The 21749-nt window shown below is 42.9% G+C and overlaps 1 protein-coding gene and 2 long non-coding RNA genes across 4 annotated transcripts in view; 2 read left to right on the top strand and 1 right to left on the bottom strand.

Annotated features, from left to right (window-relative positions):
* Positions 1-726: 726 nt before the first annotated feature.
* Positions 727-21500, top strand: LOC310758840. Its single transcript, XR_014545991.1, has 3 exons — positions 727-907; positions 1547-1649; positions 20959-21500. It is a non-coding gene; the product is annotated as an uncharacterized lncRNA (long non-coding RNA).
* Positions 1658-3800, top strand: LOC310758837. The gene is made up of 2 exons (XR_014545987.1): positions 1658-2258; positions 3577-3800. It is a non-coding gene; the product is annotated as an uncharacterized lncRNA (long non-coding RNA).
* The window catches only part of PPP1R21 (protein phosphatase 1 regulatory subunit 21), a 41108-nt gene continuing 27593 nt past the window's right edge, over positions 8235-21749 (bottom strand). For both annotated transcript variants that reach the window (XM_083605102.1, XM_083605101.1), the window contains exons 17-22: positions 19600-19848; positions 18313-18345; positions 17304-17420; positions 16081-16179; positions 14697-14825; positions 8235-9810 (exon numbers count right to left, since the gene is read on the bottom strand). In XM_083605102.1, the coding sequence (XP_083461228.1) occupies positions 9781-9810; positions 14697-14825; positions 16081-16179; positions 17304-17420; positions 18313-18345; positions 19600-19848 (657 nt within the window). In that variant the 3' untranslated portion in view covers positions 8235-9780. The remainder of the gene's footprint in view (positions 9811-14696; positions 14826-16080; positions 16180-17303; positions 17421-18312; positions 18346-19599; positions 19849-21749) is intronic.

Raw genomic sequence — 21749 nt, 5'->3', positions numbered from 1 at the left:
TCATTCCCCCCCCCCCAACATATAGTCCGGCCCACCACATGGTCTGAGGGACAGTGGACTGGCCCATGGCTGAAAAAGGTTGCTGACCCCTGCCTTAAAGGTTTAACAAATCTATCATGACATGAGTCTGCATAGGTTACAGTCCGTTGGGGGCAGGTTGTAAACAGCGGGGTCAGAGGGAACCCAAATTACACAAGAGGGCCAGGGAGCCTATGAGCAAAATTCAGTGACCCAGTTCCACTTCCTCAGCTGGATTAGTCTTCCTCATCTGGCATGTCACACACACAATCAGCTGGACTATTTCCTAAGCAAAAAAATGCATCTTTATACTGGCTCCCTTTCCATTCCCTTCAAGATTCAAATCCTTTTGCAGGCATGCACAGGTTTGGTTAGCAATGAGCACTATCAAGTTCAGTGGGCCACATTCCCTTGTAAGTAGGCACAGGATTGCAGCCCAGGTTTTCATTTATTAAAACTGAACAGATTTACAACTACTTTATTCTGCTGTATTAGCAACTTTAAATCGTATCTGACCAGCTGAATTACCGGTATGTTGCTTAACAAGAAATGAACAAGTGTTACTGCAAGGAGCCATAAAGAAACAGCTCCATGCTTGCAAAGCTCTTTGACCACTGATGCTGCAGGACTGGCCCTACTGTTAGGTAGGGTGAGATGGCTGTCTCAGGCAGCAGATCTTAGAATCCTGTGGATCATCTAGTCCAACCCCCTGCAATGCAAGAATATGCAGCTGTCCCATACAGGGATCGAAATGGAGGCAGGGGAGTGACGGCACATTGTTGGGAGGACAGGGCTGTGTGTACCATGCATAGCTTGCCCTGCACCCGCTAAGCTAACCTGCTGCCCTCAGATGTGGAGGATACAGTCCTGTTGCCATTGTTGAAGTAAGGTCAGTCTGGCTGCTTTCAGTACATGCAATTGGGAGGGGACTCCCTCTTGTCCTTCACCTCAGGCAGCAAAATGCAAAATGCAAGCAAGGTTTGATAGCACATATAAAGCAGAAAGCAGAGAGGGTTTGTGCAACGAATCTATTTTTTCCTCCCACTGCTGTTTAGCATTGCCCTCAAAGGTCAAGTCTTTCATAGGTACAAGATAATAATGGAGTTCTCTTATGTGCCACCTCCCACCCTCACCCATTGCAGAGATTCTTTCAAACAATTACTCCTTGTTCTGAAACTTAAAACAAGCAGAGAATGGGGCTGCTGAATTTAAAACCTGCAGGGCCATTAATCTGCCATTACAACGTAATCTTGTTTCATTTCCTGTCCTTTCTCCAGTTTACATTAAAGCGCTGAAGCATCAAATCACTTACGGCTTTGCAGATTTATGCATGTCTTTGGGGCAAAAGTGCAGTTCTGTTCTTATTAAGCCCCTGAATGCAACTCTTTTTTCCCCTCTCCAGTGTTCCACTACCACCCTCCCACATACAAATGCTCACACTGTTTTTCAAGCTATCTATGCTTAAGGAGGGCAAATGTGACAGTGGCTGTACCATAAAGGATAACTAAGCTGTACCCTTTCTTGATAGGGACACACTGATCAGCATTTTGAATCAACGTATTTTGAACTGGAAAACTACTGGAAGATCCTGCCACTGATTCCCTGCTGCAGGAGTCAAAGTATGTACAAAGGTCTCTTTTCCCCACTTATTTCCCCAGAGTAAACAGCAACAGAGGTCACACACATAGCTTTTTACCGCCTACACACTGGCTCAGAGAATATTTGGAGGGGGGGGGAGTCTATATCTGCCACTGAGTAAATTGGTGCAGATTGTTTAATATTACTTTAATCTTGCTGAAGAAAGCAATAGACTTGACTCCTGCTCCTTCCAATCTCCCTCCTCTTCGCCTGCTGCTTCCTCCCGCCACCAATATGATCTAACAGTTCCATTCAGTATTAACTGAACCAAGATTTATCATAAAAGAAGTTTCATATAAATTTTCTTTTCTATTTTGACTATCTCAAAAATGTTGGAGAATTCCAACCCCACCAATGCCCTCTCCAAAGAATATTCAGTGAATCCCACCACCTCCTAACTTTACCACCTGCAAATAAGTTCTATTTGATTTTATACGGGAAGCAGCACTGAGGGAGGGGTTATTTAATTTACTCACCCTAAAGCTTCTATGAGACACTTACAGCATCTGGTTCAACATTACATTCTTTCAGAGGCTAATAGAGAAACTGATGCTCACGCCATTGATGTCAGCATAAATAACTTGACTACTGTGATCTCAGAAGTAAGACAACTTCATGTGTGTATGCTAACACTACCAATGTGTCTATACTGTACATACACAAGAATTTAGGGACAATTATACTACAGAAATGGGAAAGAGAGAAATATGAAGGAGACGTGATATGCAAATAATTACCCTCCTTGAAAGAGATAATAAAGAGTAGTACTCTCCTGAGTTTTACCATGATTTGTGAGTGCACAGTTGTGACTGAATTCAGAGTTTCTGACAGCAATTTAAACTGCAAATTGCAGCAGTTTAACAACTAGATCAGGGTTTCCCAAACTTGGGTCTCCAGCTGTTTTGGGGCTACAATTCCCATCATCCCTAGCTAGCAGGACCAGTGGTCAGGGATGATGGGAATAGTAGGGAAAGTCTTAATTAGATAAAATAAGCATGAAATTTTCTCTGCTCCCTGAAAGGATGCCCTCAACAGATACAGATGAGGTCAGTTTGTCGGCCGTCATGGCTGTCCAACCTGCCTACTGGGTTCCTTCAAAACCTCATAATAAAGTTAAGAAAACAGAAAAAGCTTTCATGCTGAGATACCACTGGCTTGTTATTCCCACAAGGATCCTGAGTAATGCAAAGAAAACAGCATATATGGTTGAGAGGCAGAGAGAGGAGGCAGGCTTAAGAGATCTAGATAGGCCAGAGCACTAGTGTTAGCTCTAACAAAAAGGGTGAGCTCATTAAAGATAGAAGTAGACAGAAGTGACAACTATTTGTGTTACACTGATGTTAACATGTTTTAAATTGCTATGTCCCACACCCTGGGATCTTATGGTGAAAGCTGGGTAATACATCAAATTATTATTAATAATACAAAAGACACAGGTAGTGAGCTGTCACCAGGCATTGCAGTGCAACTTTCTTGCTGTGATGTATCAGGGAGGTTACAAGGGATCTCTAATCAATAAAAGCTCACAACCAGGTGACTGAGGTAACCCTTCTGTGGAAAAGGGAAGATATTACTTAAGCCAGCCATGGTCAAACTTGGCCCTCCAGCTGTCTTGGGACTACAGTTCCCATCATCCCTGACCACCGGTCCTGTTAGCTAGGATGGTAGTAGTTGTAGTCCCAAAACAGCTGGAGGGCCAAGTTTGGCCATGCCTGACTTAAGCAATGCAAATCTAGACTTAATCCAATTATTGGTAGAGACTTTTCTTTCTCAAAGTTAATTAATAGCTGAATGGAGGTATATGTATGCATTCAATATGGTACTGGTTCCAGGGACTAATGAGGCTTGCACCTCCATTGTGGGCAACTGCTGCAGGAGATTCCAGTCAAAGCAGAGCTGTTTCCTCCAATTCCACTGCAGTGACACCATGCTCTTTTGGTCAGAGCCAAGCCAAGCCAAAACAAACACAGAGTTCCAGAGCATATACAGAGTTCCAGCTGAGCTGAGTGTACTGTCAATATGTCTGGTAGTCAAAGTATTTGTGGGCTTCGGGAACCTAGTGACTGCTGAACAAGCTTCTCTTCTAAACCAGCAAAGTGAATGGACTGTACATAGGGTCAATAAACCCTGCTGGGAAAAGATAATACTGAGGCTGCATTTTTCTAATTTGAGTTTTCACATGAAGCTTCTTATGCCTCAGAGAATTGTGCAGTATACATATATCACCCCCCCACACACACAACGGGCCCTGCTTTCACAAGAGCAGGAATTGCAATGACATTTAGACACAAATCCTCAACTCTGCACAAAATGCTTCAAGATTCAAGAATGTGCGCTTCCCACACACACAGATATGGAATGCTGCTTCACTATGCTGAAAATGCCTTTGTGGTCTCTACAAAACTGCCTGGATTATCTTGAGAACAAAAGTTAAGCCACGTGATATCCCACAATTTCTGAGTCCTGAGAGACAGACAAAGATTGAGTGGACAACACAAAACAGAAGAAAGCCCAAGGACACTGACTGACACACACACACACACACACACACACACACACGCACACAAACACAATGTAATGTAGGTGTTTGAATCCAAGGATGCTGGCTCTACAAGTGAAAGCCCAGGAGTCTACAAGTTCACCATAAGATGAACAATTAGGTAAATTATACCGATTTATGCAAATAATAAATCAGTTAATGGATCTAAGATCAATAACTTGAACAATTAGATCCATTAAAACCATTAACTGATTGATTACTTAGACCTTGGTCTATGTTCAAGATATTGGTACTAATGTACTGACGTAAAGGATCCTTTTCATCACTTTTATACCCAGAGTGCTCCTGCAGGTTCCTCTTCATGAGCTCTTTTCTGTCAGATATAGGAACTGGGAATCAGTGTGTTTTTACATGAGTAGAATGTGTCCTTTTACTTAAAACAAATCTCTGGGTTATTTGTTGGGCATGGGAATTCATTTTTCTTTTCTTTTCAAAATATAATCCGGCCCCCCACAAGGTCTGAGGGACAGTGGACCGGCCCCCTGCTGAAAATGTTTGCTGACCCCTGTGGTAGATGCATCTGAGCCAAGCTGGGGAAGCTGGAGTGCTTGGCCTTTGTGCAGAGACATAGTGGGCACAACAGAAACTTGATTGTAAGCACAAGGGCTGTTCCACTCAGGACCTGCTTGCAGGCTTCTTCTCATGGGAATCTGGTTGGTCACTGTGAAAACAGGATCCTGAACTATGATGGGCCACTGGCCTGATTCAGTAGGACTCTTATATTTTCTCTCTCTCTCTCTCTCTCTCTCTCTCTCTCTCTCTCTCACACACACACACACACACACACATTCTTTAAATTCTTAATAAATCATATTAAAATAAAGAATACATAAGAGAGGTCTATATTATTGCCCCTTTGAGAAGATAAAATGTTCTTATGTACTTGGGCGTAGACAAAGATTTTTTCCTATCTGAGGTGAGAGAGAAGATGCCTCCACACCCCACCCAGTTCAAAATACAGAAACTGATGAGACTGGCAGTTGAATCTTGTATCAATAGTTGCAATGAGACATCTTCCTCCACTGTACAGGAGGGCAGCTGGCTAACTTAAGGGGACACAGGGTAGGCTGTGTGGCTGCTACTCCCTGCCTGCCCTGCCCTCTATCCTCAGCTTTGTCACCTGAGGTGGCCGCCTGCCCAATAGTGGAGCCAGTCCTGAATTATGTCTTTAGGTTTTCATCATTTAGTGTACATCTTAATGATTCATCATCTGATGGTTTTGTTGATTAATCTACCCTTAAGACTTGCAGACCTAATTTCTCTCACCTGGCCATAATCATTTCACAATAAAATCAGCAAGCACAAACCATTCTGCAAGCACCCATTTCTTACTTCCCAATTCCAAGCTATTTTCTAGACAAACAGCAGATTTCTAATAACATTCCAAGCACACAGCTGAAGAATTCTCGGCCACTTTGCCTCTACTGGCCCAGATAAGAGGAGCACAAACAGTTCTGAGCAGTTGCAGGGCAGCCAATTTGACAACAGCAGTTTCACAACAGGGTAAGAAGAAACACTAATGCTAAAGTAAATGGATTAGGAAACAATTTAGGGCTTAGATTTTCTCCCAGTACACAAGAGGAGTACATGAAGGGGAAAGGGGGTCATTCCAGCAAGCCTAGGTCTTTAATCTAAGTAGCATTAAAGTTGTTTAAAATCCATGTGTGGTGGCTTAAATAATTCCAGAATTGCTAACCAACATCAGACATATTGGATTGTACCAACAATGGTCAGTATACATCAATACATGTGTGTGACAGAATGGTAGAAAATTTGGACACTGACAAGGCTCAAGGCCAGTTAATTGCCCTCTGTACAATTCCATCCTAATTTCCATATTTCGCACGCAGTATTTATCATGACCTCAAGCTAAAGTTCAAGCACAATCTGTTTCTGATCAGTTAATCTCAAGAATCACAAAGCGCTTTCAATAATGAATAAGCAAGAAAAGTGTGTATTCACGTATGTTGCAGCTTTAAAAAGTTAGAAACTAAACAAGGGACATCTCAAGTCAGGCAACTGGTCCATCTAGCTCAGTATTATCTGCACTGACTGGCAGCATTCTCCAGTCAGGGGTCTCTCCTAACTCTATGGTGGAGCTTGAGCCAACGACCAATGAGCACCAAGACCTTCTTTTACACCCACCCACCCCTATTTTGGGATGTAGGTGGCGCTGTGGGTTAAACCACAGAGCCTAGGACTTGCCGATCAGAAAGTCGGTGGTTTGAATCTCCGCGACGGGGTGAGCTCCCGTTGCTCAGTCCCTGCTCCTAGCAGTTCAAAAGCACATCAAGTGCAAGTAGATAAATAGGTACCGCTCCGGAGGGAAGATAATGGCGTTTCCGTGTGCTGCTCTGGTTCGCCAGAAGCAGCTTAGTCATGCTGGCCACATGACCTGGAAGCTGTACACCGGCTCCCTCGGCCAATAAAGCGAGATGAGCGCTGCAACCCCAGAGTCAGTCACGACTGGACCTAATGGTCAGGGGTCCCCTTTACCCCTATTTTCTTCCACCTAGCACTTCTTAGTGGCTACTTTTGCTTCTGGCCACATTGACTACTGGCGTTTGGCCCCTGCACATTTTCCCTTGAAAGGAATGCAGCTCTCAGGCTGGAAAAAAACCCCCACAACCTGGCATAAGGAAGTTGTAAGACGGAGGCTGCAGGATCGACAACAAGAGGGAATACCCCTTTCCTTGAATCTTCCTTTCACTTTAAAGGCCTTTAGTCCTTTCACCAACAGGGGCCAGTGACCTGAAACCTTCAGCCTCATTTCACGCAGGTCTCCTTTACGCTACTGCCCACCGTGCATCTATTTGCATAAACACAAATATATGCAAGAGCTTTTGGTGTGCCCATGTTAGAGAATGTGTGTGTGTAAACAGGGACATACAGCAGCAGAAGATGTGGAACGGCTTGCTTGTGTGCTGCAAACATGAGTGGGCTCTTATTAGAACTGTTGCTTCATTGCTGCTGTTTGTTAAGATTGCATGACTTTATTCATTCCTTATCAACTTGATAGCTCTGGTTAGACATAGAAGAAATACAGCAAAAAATAACCTAGCACTCCTTACTTATCCAGTGCATTTGTATATCACTTGTCAGCCAAGGCAGGGACAGGAGGCGGCGCCCTGTAAGTGTGTGCCTCTAAAAAAAAGGGAAAAAAGAAACCTATACCTGCATGGAATTTTGCAAATTTTTGCAGCCAACTGCAGCACTTTGCTATATAAAGAGCTGTGTTCCAGGGTTTGGACACCATAACTCAGAAAAAAAGCTGAACTGGAAATTGGGGAAAACAGGTATGTGACAGGAAATGAAAGAGGTCCCAACATTGCAGATTCTGCGATGGACAAGGAGAGGTGGAGGACCTGCCAGAGATGAAGCTGCTGGTGACATCTGGTCTGTCCCCCTTCAAAAACCACCAGCTGACCCTGGAAATATTCCAATTCTACAGAGAGCCTACCACTTCCTTTTCTAACGTAGATCAGCATATATCCAAAACTAAATAAATCCATACATAATGCACTCTTCATGAATTCTCTACAAATGTTTTCTTTTAGCTCTGTCCGATCTTGATCTCTGAGCAGAGATGAGATGATGAGGAATTAGAAATGTAATATGAACAGTTACACAAATTGGAGTGTCAGTTGTAAAACTATCATTACCTTACAGTAGCTTGTATTTTCAATCACTTTTGAAATCAAATAAATCTAATTAATTTTCTTACATGCAACACCTTTATGCTTTTGCGTGGTTTCAGACTGGATTCTGCCTTTAAAAGCAGTGGTTTAAAATTAACCATTGAGTGCAGTAATCTTTTTCAAAGCACACTGCCTTTCAACATTCAATCTTCCATCCTCCCACTAACCAGTGCTTAGTCATACAGTATTATCTTAAACACTGCAGCTATAAATCTTAAAAACCATTAGAAGTCAGGACACACAGACATGTCCAAAGGCAGTTTTGCTCAAAACCACATCTAACACAGGAGCACACAAACATAAAAGTCTGACAGCGAAAGTTTTAACATGGCAGTATATTTATTCTATGCTCGTAATACACATTGACATGGTTGATACAATGAAGTAACCCTTGAACATAGGACAGCTACTATTTCTTACGGGGCTACAGAAGTAGTTCATTGTGAAATATTCAGTAGTGGAGTTTCTTGTGAATGGCGAGGAACTCCCAAGGAATACTGTGTTGAAAAGACCTCAGGTTAGTGTCAAAAATCTTCCCAAGGAAGAAAACTTGGAACGGGAATAAATTTTTAGAACACCAAGACGTCATTTGGGCGATTCCAAAATGCCACAGAACAATCTTCAGCAAGGGACTGGCTCAGACTTTGAAAGTGCCAAGGTAAGCTTCAAGCAGCAAAGCATTGCTGCATTTCAGGAATTAAGAGCCTACATTGCAACATGGAAGTTGTAATGTGAAACTCGGGTGAGCGTGCCAAAGAATCTCCACCCCACCCCTCAAGAGGAAAAAGGAAGTTTTAAAAACGGGCAAGTTACTATGTAGTTGCAGATGGGGAAGGCAGGCAGGCTCCGAAAGAACAGCACCACAGACCCATGTGAAGGTTTACATCGGTATTTGAACCAGCTCTTCTCTGCACAGCTTTGCTGATTCAGTGATTTCTTAGCCTGCTTCAATGCAACAAGCTGCGTTTGAAACAGAAATAGTGATGGCCCATCATGCGTACTGTCCCACTCCTATTGAAATGAAAGGTCTTTGCAAGAAGCCACTTACCAGCACTGTTTGTTATTCTCACATCTTCCTCCAGATGTGGGGAGTCATTTCTCTATCACCGGCTTATGAGAAAAGTAACAAACAGAAACAGACAAAATATCACCCTTCAGCACGATTCAAGAACACCTTCTTTGGCCCACTTTCTGCACTTGATTTAAAAGAAAAAAAGGACCACTACTGTACACTTTTAATAGTTCATTACAGTTAATATGAATAGTCACAGCTGCATTGAATGCTTCAATATAAATGTACTGAGACTGCCTCTCTAAGGCAATCTAAGCTAGTCTACAAGAGAAGACCGGAATCAGTAGTATGTTTTTTTTTACAATAACTGCACAGGTGGACATCACTGAAAAACACTGATAGCTCTGGGCTTTTTTTTTTTTAATTCACAGAAAGGAATGGACGGGTAGGAATGACAACCTCTTAGGCAGAAAGAGACAAGTACCACACTGGTGTCAGATTTGTTCATCTCAATATGCACTCAAATATACAAAATCTTGGAAGTTTGTACAAGGAAACTAAAAGCAGTTACAAAGTGGTATGGTAAAAAGTTATGGTTCATTCCTATGCAAGTTATCCATGGAGTACCTATTTTTCCCCATCTGCTCTACTGAACACGCCAAGTCCAGTTTGCATTACACTGGCAACCAAATCTGGTGCTGTCTCAAATCCAAATGCAACACCAAATCAAACACTGGTAATCCCACCACTGCAGCCATGTCCAGTCCAAGAGGCATTTTGCCAGCTGAACATCAGTTTCGGCATCTGTGTTTCTGTGCATCAGCAACATCCAAAGGTCAGTTGGATGACCAATACTATCGACTTTTGTTCTTCTTGGAATTTCCCTAGATCAAAAAGAGAACACAGGAGATCAGCAGAACGTAGGATGCTGCCTGTTGCGGTCAGGCAATTTGTCCATCTGGCACACTTCTGCCTAGTAGTCTTACTGACAGCAGCTCTTCAAGCAGACATCTTTCCCATTCTTCTATTACTTAATCTGTAAAAAGCAACAGCTATCCCTAGGACTGAAGGTGGATCACATTACCGTAAATATGTCCCTCAAAGTAACAACTAAAATGCCAATGCCCCACACTAGAGACTTAGATCCTGAGTTCTCTTCCAATGAAGGGAGCATCCTGTGAGCAGCAGAATTTTACTCTTCCCCTGAAACTCCTTGTGCTGCTCCACCCAAAAGTTGGGGAACGCTCTGAAACTGTCAAAGGAGGTACTACAAAGGGATTGGGAACTGCGGGGGTGGGGGGGAGAATATTACAAACTGTCACACATACCTTTCCACCAACCAGAATCCTCTGCTGGAATGTAGAAGAGAAGGGGCCATTCCATTTATTATATTTTCCAAGAATTTCAAAATACTTGTTTCTAGGAGACTGCCTAATGCTTGTGGGTCACTGGGGTTCCTGCAAATAATTCCCTGGCCTGATCGAACAGCACCTGCATGCAGTGCATTCATTCATTCATACGTCTATTTAATATACCATTTGATTTTTAAAAATATCAAAGTGGTTTACAAAAAGGATCATGCATCACAGATAAGTTGGACATTAGTATTTTAGAGACCCTTAGTATGGACTCCTGCTTTGTACATTGTACACATTGTACATTGTGCTTTGTACACACATTGGTGAAATTCTAGTAAAACAGAATCTTATCTCTTTATGGGGGGAAAATGTCAGGTTTAACAAGAAGAAAAGGCTTCTAACCAAGCCTCATGCAGGATAAGACAATCAAGGGTACCTGCACTGATGGAACGATCTGTTTTAACACTACACTTAATACAACCCCAGGGTCCTTCAATAGTAGTCAAGTGAAAAATGGTAAACATAGGGGTTGCAGTAAGGTAAAATATGTTGGTTCAGGGGGCAAAGCCAATCACGTCCTGTATCCCATGAGCCATAAACCGGGATGATAACAAACACATGCATAAGCAAATGTGAGTTGCTACAGATCCGAGAAGGGAAACTAATATAGAAAGCTTTCTTGTAGTCAAGAAACTCTTTCCGATCTACTGCAAATGCCCAGAGATCACCAGTTGATTCTCTGCTCTACTTTCTGTCTGCCCTTAGTTTACAGTACTTTGGCTGCATTTCAGTTTTGGGGTGGGGGCATTACAGGGGTAAAGACAAAGATTTCATGGAACAGAGGCGATGTTTGAGGAGGGGATTGAAGCTGGAAAGTGATTATTCTACCATGTAAAAAGGTAAAGATATCCCTTAACCATTAGGTCCAGTCGCGGACGACTCTGGGGTTGAGGCACTCATCTTGCTTCACTGGCTGAGGGAGCCAGCGTACAGCTTCCAGGTCATGTGGCCAGCATGACTAAGCCGCTTCTGGCGAAACCAGAGCAGTGCACGGAAATGCCGTTTATCTTCCCGCCGGAGCGGTACCTATTTATCTACTTGCACTTTGACGTGCTTCCGAACTGCTAGGTTGGCAGGAGCAGGGACCGAGCAATGGGAGCTTACCCCATCGTGGGGATTTGAACCACTGACCTTCCGATCGGCAAGCCCTAGGCTCTGTGGTTTAGACCTCAGCGCCACCCGCATCCCATTCTACCATGTAGGTAATGCATAAATAAAAATAGGCACTCGCTGGCCATTTGTTATCAGGCCAGGTCCAAGATTTTTGTATTCATTTACAAGGTGCTTCACTACTTGGGTCCAGGGGATCCCTTATATCCCAGCCCAATCACTGAGATTTGTGGGGAGGGGACCTCTGTTGGTGTTCCCCAAGGGAAGGGCTGTAGCTCAGTAGCACAGCATCTGTTTTGCTTACAGAAGGTCCCAGGTTCAATCCCCAGTATCTCTAGCTAGGCCTGAGAGAGACTCCTGCCTAAAACCCTGGATAGCTGCTGCCAGTCTGTGTAGGCAATATTAAGGCATGCTCCTGCATCTTGTTTCTATGTATGGGGCTCAAACTTTTCCTGCATAGGCTCACCCATTGCTTCTTCCCCCAGGATTCTGATTTCCCACTGATCAGCTTGCAGTTTGTTTCTGAGTGCTCTCCAACTGGGTGTGCTAGCCAAGGGCAAGGTCTTTTAACAACAGTCTGTCTCTCTCCCCCTCCACTCCATGTAAAAACCCATGACTCATGAATTGATTGCTCTACACAACAAGCTTCCTGCCCGTCATCAACAAGGCTTCAGCATTTCAGGAGGAGTCAGAGCTTGTGTGGGCTAGAACAGCCTCCCGCCCATTAAGCCATTTCTCTTGCTTCTTCCAGATTTACTTCATCTGGAAAGCTTCTCCTGACCTGTTCCATACCCTCTAGCATCAGTTCCCATCCTATTGCCATAACGTCTGGCAATACTGTATCAAGTACTTGGAAAAGAGCAGCCTATAAATGTGTTTTTAAAACATTAAAAACAACAACCCCAAAACCAAACTCTCATCCTTTCCATTCACCTTTGGGGACTGAGAGGGGAGTCTCTGACTAAGTCTCCTCCACTAGCATATCACTGCTGCATTCTAAGTGGCATCCAGAACAGTGCTGATACTAAACAGAAGCATCAAGCAGAAATACTGTTAGTGCATGCATGTGCAAAAACACTATACTTTACATAGCCTGTACAAACTACTACTAATACTAAACTGCTCCTTCCTAATATGGCACATAGGCTGGGTGAGGAAAGTGCACATGCCCCAAGGCTGTGCTGCGAAGTATCAACATGTGACTTCTATATCAAAAGGCCATAGGAAGGGCCATAGCTCAGCAGCAGAGCATCTGCTGGGCAAGCAGAAGGCCCCAAGTCCAATGCCCAGCACCCCCAGGTAGGGCCAGGAGAGAACGCTGCCTGAAATCCTGGAGAACCTCTGCCAAGTCAGAGCGAGATGGACCAAAGGCCTGACTCAATATAAGGCAGCTTCCTATGTCCCTATGGCACTCTGCCTGCAGAAGGGTAAACTCAAAACCAGCAAAATCCATATTGGGCTGTGGCATCTCATTCTGCACTTAGTTCCAGTTGTTTGTATATCTTGCTGCAAAAAGTCACTACATGGTAGGAAAACTGGTTGTCAGAATCTAAATGAAGGAGGGGGAAAGACAAAAAGCGGGCAGGACAATTCGCATTCCCACTAACTGGATTGTGTGAACATTTCCCTATTTGTGTCCCACTGTAAATCCACATGAACATATAAAGCTGCCATACCAGGCCAGACCACTGGCCTATTTGCCCTTGTACAGTCTGCCTAACTGTGGCCTCTGCCCAAATGCTGTGACTCACAACTGCAATACTCAATCAAGGCCCTTTATCTATGCATTCCTCATTCAGCCCTCTTCCACTGCCAGCTCCAGTTCTCAACTTCTCCATCTCCTATACTACATGGTTTGATCAGCCTCCCCTATTTGCCAAGCTACTTCCCTCTTGGTACTTATGTGAATTCTCAGGGTCCAGCAACTTCTTTACCATCCATCCTCTTTTTATTCTTTATCCTAGATATCATTTCTTAACCTGTCCCATACAATCACTGCCTTGTCTTCTAATAAAAACCGTATGGCTTCTGAGTAGGGGACCTTCAATGTTCTGTACACCACTTCGGACACAGCTAGATATTAAGCAACAGCAGAGATGGACAGAGAATCAGGAGGAGTATTTTTCTTAGTCCACCAACGAAGAGCTCACACTTTGCTCTGCTCTCCTCAGCCCTTCTCTAAAGAGGGATTTAGATATGGAAATGGCTGAGATGACTGGCAGAATCCGAGACCAGGGAGAAGAGTTGGTGGAAGAAGATTGGAGGAAATTTAAAATTTATTTACAGAAGTATTGTAAAATGTATGAATGTGGATGACTTTGAAATAAAATGAAGAGGTTCTAGTAACAAGAGATAAAAATTTGAAACTATAAATTTGGGAGATAAAATATTTAAGGACAAAGTAGTACGATATGAATTTGCTGAGCTAATTGCTAAATAGGGATACAAAAAAGGGAGGTGTGAGGAAGTCAGGAAAATAAGTCAATCAAAGATGAATAACTAGAAAAGAGTGATTTGTGTTTGCCTTATTTTATTTGTTGAGTGTTGATTGTTTGTTTGTTTTTGTGAAAAACTGTATTGTTGTGTCTTATATTTTTTGTGTGTCTTTATTGTATTATGTTTGGTTGTATCTTTTTATTGTTAAACCTAATAAAATATTATCTAAAGAGGGATTTAGTTAATTAGACAGCATGTAGCTCTTAGTGTGATATTATACCAGAAATTGACAAGCATCCTTGAAAGAAGCTATGAACTCAAACTAAAAAAAAAAAAGAAGAAGAAGACATTTGTTATATATGGCTCCATTGATTCAGAAACCCATCTGATATAATCTCACATTTGTTGCTTTTGGAAACTGAAGCAATCCTTCAGATGACATAGGCCAACACCCGACACACCCAGTAATTATTTTTAAAAATATATTATTATACTTTATAGCCAAGACCGTTTGCTTGTCAGGAAAAAAGAAAACAAGGAGTGAGGAAAGGAAAAGAAAAGAAAAATGGCCTATGAGGGGAAAAAGAGGCAGCATAGTGCAAGAAAAGAATAGATTAGGAGGAAAAATATCATCATTTACATTATTCAAAAAAATGGAAAAACAAGATTGGCATGGCCCCTGCACACACTCCAGGAATATGTGTGTGTGCGTATAAGTGTCCTATCCTAAGTGACCAAGAAAGGATAGGAAATACTAGCAACTTGCAGGAAACCTGGCCTGCAGCCCATGCAACAAGATTACTTACCTTACTAGCCAGCTTTAGTGTATCTATTTCCTCCCGTTGTTTGGATAAGGTTTCGTTCATACTGCAGAAGTGGTCGCTCATCATGCTTAACTGATCCTCATAACTTCTCTTGGTCGTCGTCAATTCATCCTGAAAGGTCATAGACATCATCGGTTTATTTATATCCTACAACTTCCACAAATACATTTGTAAATAAACAAGTATAAATACAATAACAGTGCAAAATAAAAGTTAATAGCATGAGGTTTTCTCCGGTTTACTCAGACCTAGTTAGGAAGTTTCTTCCAAGGAGAACTCTGATGAAGTATACTGCAGAATGTAGGTCATCAGAGATATCTTTTTGCTATATCCAAAAGGACACCTTGACCTTTAACTGAGTTGGTTCTTTTAATGCTTGGAACCATTCTAGTGGGCATAGAAAATAACTACTCCGCAACATTTTGGTGTGGGTGTGGCGGGCGGGGTCCACGTAAATTTGCTCACAGGTTCTCATAATATATACAGTGGTGCCTTGGTTCTCAAATGCCTTGGTTCTCAAACAACTTGGAACTTCCAGTTTGCGAACCCTTTTTGGAAGCCGAATGTGCTCCGTTTTGAGTGTTATACTTCCGATTTGATTGCCACTCTTCTGTTTTGAGTGTTGCGATGGTCTGTCTGTTTTTGCTATTTATTTTGTGTTTTTGTTTTTGAGGCTTTTTTTTGTTTTGTTTTTGTGACGGTGTGGAACCCAGTTCAGCTACTGATTAATTGCTTGTGTGACTGTAGTACATTGTTTATTGCTTTCATTTTATGGATCAATGGTCTCGTTAGTAAAATTTGTGTTGAATTGCTGTTTTAGGGGTTGTTTTTTAAAGTCTAGAACGGATTAATCCATTTTGCAGTGCTTTCTATGGGAAAGGGTGCCTCGGTTCTGGAACGCTTTGGAACAGACTTCCGGAACGGATTAAGTCTGAAAACCAAGGTATTGCTGTACACACTAGGGCTAACCGCTTTGGCCGAATCCTGGATTCTGAACCAGGCAGCTTTGGGTTAACCCACAATTCTGCTGGAGTGGGTTGAGGCAGGCGCAAACTGGATCAGGTCCACCCAGAGTGATCCAGGACTGTCAAAAGGATTTCATTCAAGCAGAGAGTAAGGGGGAGGAGAATGAGAAGGAGAAGGAGATGCATAGGCAGAGTGCCTGTGTCTCCTTCTCACCCCATCCTCCCGTATATTTAGTCAGGGTCTTAAAAGTCTAATAAAACACTGTGAAATCTCCAGGGATTCAGTTCAAGGCCCAGATCTGGTGAGTCCTAGGTTGTTCCAGGTTGGTTCAGGCCCCAGATCAAGGTGGCCGTGCACAACTCTAATGCACAGACAGAGCCATGTGGTTAAACAAACTTACCTGCAACCTGGTGATGCTCTGTCTAGCTTGTCTCACCTCTTCCAGTGAGGATTCTTTAGATTTCTCAGTCAAAGCGAGTCGCTTTGCAAGTGCCCGGCACTGCCAACACACACAAATAAGCCATGTTAGTTTATTTAGGCCGTCTTTTATGTGGACAATTATTATTTAAAAATCAATAGCACCTTCACTCATACAGTGGGGGCTTTACTGCCCTTCACTCATTCATCACATCAGCCCGGTGAGGTAGGTTGTTTCCCCCATTTTACATATGGGACTCAGCCCTCCTCAAGGCCACATGGCAAATTTATGTCTGAACTGTTTTCTCCAAACACCTGGTCCATCTAGCCCAGTGGCTCTTCAGGATTTCAAGCAGGGTCTTCTCCCAGCTCTAGCTGGAGCTGCTGGATGGACTGAACTTGGGACCTTCTGCACGCAAAGCAAGTGAGCTCTATGACTAGGCTGCAGCCGTTTCTCAGTAAGATTACAGATCACATTATTGACTGAGCCGCAATACAGTCATACCTCGGGTTACAGAAGCTTCAGGTTGTGTTTTTTCAGGTTATGGACAGCTGAAACCCGGAAGTACCAGAACGGGTTACTTCCAGGTTTCGGCGGTCATGCATGCGCAGAAGCGCTAAATCGCGCTTTGCACATGTGCAGAAGTGCCGAATCACAACCCACGCATGCACAGACGCACCGCTGCAGGTTGCGAACGCTGCAGGTTGCGAACGCTGCAGGTTGCGAACGTGCATCCTGCACGGATCACGTTCGCAACCCGAGCGTCCACTGTATCTTCATTCACTGTAGTACAGTGGTACCTCGGGTTGTATACGCTTTAGGTGACATACGCTTCAGGTTACAGACTCCGCTAACCCAGAAATATTACCTCAGGTTAAGAACTTTGCTTCAGCATGAGAACAGAAATCATGCTCCAGCGGTGCGGCAGCAGCAGGAGGCCCCATTAGCTAAAGTGGTGCTTCAGGTTAAGAACAGTTTCAGGTTAAGAACAGACCTCTGGAACGAATTAAGTACTTAACCCAAGGTACCACTGTATTTCCAAAACTAAGAGGGGATTGCCTGCTTGTAAAAGCTGAAGCTTCAAAAAGCCCAGCAGCCGCAGATGGTGGAATGAAGTCACTTATCATATCCTCCAGTGCAAAAGGGAACCTTCACTGTAATATGAAGTTTGCATTTTTGAAGTAGGAAAGCACTCGCACACTCACCTCTGCGTGGAAATGTACAGACTTGCTGTCAGCCAGCTGCAACTGAGATGTAAGCTCCACTATTCTTGCCATGTAATGGTTCTTTATCAAGTCTTCCCGGGTGTCGGCTTCTGGGGCCTACAAAGGATAACATAAGAATAGTTAGTAGCTATTACGACTCATGTGCAGAGGCAGCACACATCTTAGTACTAGATGCAGGAAGCAAACACAAGAAGGTCATTATCTGCATGCTTTGCCAGTGATATCTGTCTGGCCACTGTTATAACATGGATACCAGATTAGATGGACACTGCACTAATCCATCAGCAGTTGGCCATGGTGGTGGGAGAGATGGGGCAAGTTCTCCTATTGATAACTGGGACAGTCAACAACATTGCTGTCAAACTGCACTCCACCATTTCCTGGAGTATCACGTTTCCATAATCACAGTAAGATAAGCTCCTGGCAGAATAGGAAATGTCATAAAATGTATTTATTCATTTCCTCGTACATATATCCTGCCTTTTCTCCCAATGGCAGCACAACAAGAGGACATTAACAACATCATATATGAAGTAGCAGCGCCAGAAAGAATGCTGATTACATTTCAAAGACTTGGGTAAACAACAAGGTTTTCACTTTGTGCCTAAGTGAGCTCAACATGAAGGATGGGGTGCAGGGAAAGGACCAGTGTAAATTGCAGTAATGTAATTGCCACTGCACCAGATAAACAGCCAAGAAGTGGAATTCTGCACTAAAATGTCAAGAAGCAAGGAAGATTAAGACCAAAGAAATGGTGGGAAAGGATACAGTTCATCTGACAAAGTAAACTGAACAACAGCTACATCAGGGACAGGGAATCTTTGGCTCTTGTTGGACTACAACTCCCATCACTTGCTATTCATTGACAATGATGGCTAAACCTGACAAGAGTTGGAAGTCCCAGATCTGGAGGGTCACTTTAGCACAACTCCATACAGTTTAGCTTAAAAATTATGCCAGCATGACTCTGTCATATTAAAAAACATACCTCTTCATTTTCAGTGGTTATCAACATCCCGACCTAGAAAAATATTAGGATGACAGAATCAGCTCAAAGTAGTACATTCATTTTCTAATTCTAAAGTTCATTTAAATGAAGTTGGTTTCAATGGCTCCAAAGTAAGTTTAACTGGCTTTTGCTCCAAAGTTTGAAAAAGGTAATTACTACTAATCTTACTATGAAAGATAAGTATATGCTCCCCCTTTCCTCACTGGAATCAATGGGGCTTCAACATGGGCAACTTAAACTTTGCCCATGGTGTTTCCCCCCAATAAAAATGAAAACCTATTCAGTGGGATCAGCTTGCAAGTGTGTCAGTTCCAAACAAACACTGAATCCTAAAAGACACTCGGAAATGTCAACATGCATAATTTCCAACTCTAAGGCCTATGTAACATTACTTAGGTTTAATATATCAGATTACCAGGTATTTGACATGGGTAAGCTGGCTGTTTGCCATAATAAACATTGACTGATTGATTGATTAATTGATTGATTGATTGATTGATTGATATGGGCAAGATCACAAATCCCACGCCTTAGCACCAAAAAGTTTAGCTCTGCTGCTGCATGAAAGCTGTACCCAGGTGAAATGAAGGTTTGCGAGATAGGGGACCGGGATGGAATTTACCCTAATGAAGTCCTGGCTGGAAACATCAAACTCTGGACAGAAAAAAACCCATTTTGAACACCATCCAAAGTAACAGAGCCAGTGTGGTATCACAAAGGGACATCTGGGATCTGAATCCCTGCCATGAAGCTCACTTGGTGACCTTGGGCAAGTGGATATTTCTCAATCTAGAATAAAATGGTGTTACTCCATTCATGTTGTGCTGAGCTTTTCAGTGGAAAAGGAGAAAACAGATGTGAGATAAAATCAAGACATGTTGGCCACATTTGGGCGTTTTGTTCAAGGCATCATGGATGAACCTTGTGGCCACTTGCTTCCCTCCCACCCCTGCCTTCCATGCACCACATTCAGCATAGAGATGCTAACCTACATTGAACTGGAGTTCCTCATTTATATTGGGCTACTTGTAAACACTTTAGGACATGAGAATTCAATTATATTCACTCCCATTACATTATTCAGGGTTTGGGGTGACTTTTTTGAGGAGAATGAAGGCCATGAGAGCTGTGATGAATATATGTGGTTTCTAGGGTCACTCACCTGAAAAATGTTAATTACAATGTTAATTTTAGATTTAGCTAGTATTGTAGTCTTTCCAGTTGCCCAATTTCCAACCCACATCACTGGGAGTAAGGTGCACTTACGAGACTTGCAGTTTGAACTGGTTCCCTCAAAGCCTTCTCTGCTGCATCCTCCTTCTCCTGTTCATCTGCATTCAGTGTGAAGAGGCTTTCCTGGGTTGCCTCAATCCTCTGGTTGCCCACAGAGTTTCTGAGCTTATCGCTTACTCTTTTGTTTTCTTTCTCCAACCTAATTTTGGCCAGCTGGGCCTCCAGCATCCAATGCTCTTTCTCCTGCTCCAGTTTCGTAATCTTCTCTAAGCTCTGCTGGACCTAGAGAACAGCAAGAATTAGCACCATGAAGTGAACAAATGGGAAGTTAAAGGGTATCTAAAAGAGTGTGCATAGCAAGTTGAATCATTGCTCGAGCAGGTTGTATCTGGAGCAGAGAAGAGGCAACAAAAGCAACAACCTATAGCTTTGACATGCTTAAATGTGCGCCCTGCAGGCTCACAGCTTGCACTGAAAAGTTTCTGCCATCCATAATGCCAAAAACTGCAAGGAAGGCTTCCATCTGAGCGCTGCATTTCTGGCTATTTAAAAACAGAAAAAACACAGGAGGGAATAGAAAAATGGAAGAGAGCAAGGAACCCATATGAAACTCAGGATGTGACAGGCAGCTCACATTTTTATGAATCTTTAAACAAATAATGTTTCCTTCACTTAAGAATGTAAACTTAAGATAGCGTAATGTGCAAGATGCACAGCTGAATATATGAACCAAACAAATTCATCTGCAGAACAGAGGAAACGGATGCCTGCGGTGACAGACCAGATAAAGTTTTACAAACTAAGGAGATAATGGTTTATTTTTAAACACCCAAGAAGAGCATAGCCCATTAGACTGGCTTCCATGCAACTATGATAAGTTTGGCTAAACAGAATATTTGCCCTGGATAAGTGTTGTGGTTTTACATTATTCTCCAAAAGCCAGAGGAAGAAATATATTTGGGGCTTCACATTATGCATTCCTATCTATTTACTAGCCATTTTATAGAACAGCTTGAATTAAATTCTAGCACAACATTAATTGGAGAGAATTACGAACTGCAAGAGGACCACTCAGAGATCAACTTTGGGCTTTTAGCCACTAGGTCAACTGGCAATCTAGCTGGAAACCTGGTTCCTGAAGCCAAATTTCCAAGCTGGACAACATGTTTGGCAGCAAATAGACCTGACAACAGCACCATTTGTGTTAGAGGTTCTCTTCATTCACCCCACCAGCAATAAGATGACACAAAATAAACAGAGAATGCATGCCAATTTAAAAAAGCTTTGTGTCCATTCGCCTTTTCTGTCTGCTGAGTTCTGGTGGGGGGAATGTCCAATTTCATACACATTTGACCTTCCTTTTTTCTTTTTCTTTTTTACAATAAGCCTGAGGCCAAAGAAAGATGGAAGCAAAGTAGGACAGCAGGTAATCAGAGATTTGATCCAAACCATCACATGTAGAGAATAACCATATCAGACAGTGCTACTGAGCTTTATGGCAGACTCACCTTTTCAGAGTCATACTGCCAAGATGCCTGCCTGCTCTAGTCCCCTTGTTCTGCATCCCAAGCCTGGATTGCATGCAGAAGTCTAGAGCCAAGCGTAATCCTTTCACTAGTTAGACAAGGGATGCTTGAGATATTCAGTCTTTGCAAATTTTAATGCAAACTGAACCCAATACACACTTTGCAAACTAACATCATTATCCTCCAAATTTTGCGATGCATTTTTTGACTCAATAACTTATTCAAATTTGTTTTTAAAGTATTTTAAAATAAAATGCATTTAGAAACTACCGTATTTTTCGCTCCATAAGACGCACTTTTTTCCTCCTAAAAAGTAAGGGGAAATATGTGTGCGTCTTATGGAGTGAATGCAGGCTGCGCAGCTATCGCTGAAGCCAGCAGGGCAAGAGCGAGAGCTGCGCAGCGCCTCTTGTTCTGCTGGCTTTCCAGCGAAGCAGGAAGAGGGACAGAAGGGAGCCCTTACAAAGCCCCTTCCGTCCCTCATCCCTCTTCACTAGGAAGCCAGCAGAGCAAGAGCAGCTATCGCTCTTGCTCTGCTGGCTTCAGTGATAGCTGTGCAGCTTTCTCTGGCTTTTCAGGGAGGTGGGAGAAGGGACAGAGGGCAGCCCGTCACTCCATTCTCCCACCTCCCGGAAAAGCCAGCAAGAGCCGCTCTAT

Source organism: Podarcis filfolensis (assembly GCF_964270895.1).
Source record: "Podarcis filfolensis genome assembly, chromosome: 3".
NCBI classification, from domain to species: Eukaryota; Metazoa; Chordata; class Lepidosauria; order Squamata; family Lacertidae; genus Podarcis; species Podarcis filfolensis.
The sequence above is the reverse complement of the archived record's forward strand: the minus strand, read 5'-3'. Positions and strand labels throughout refer to the sequence as shown.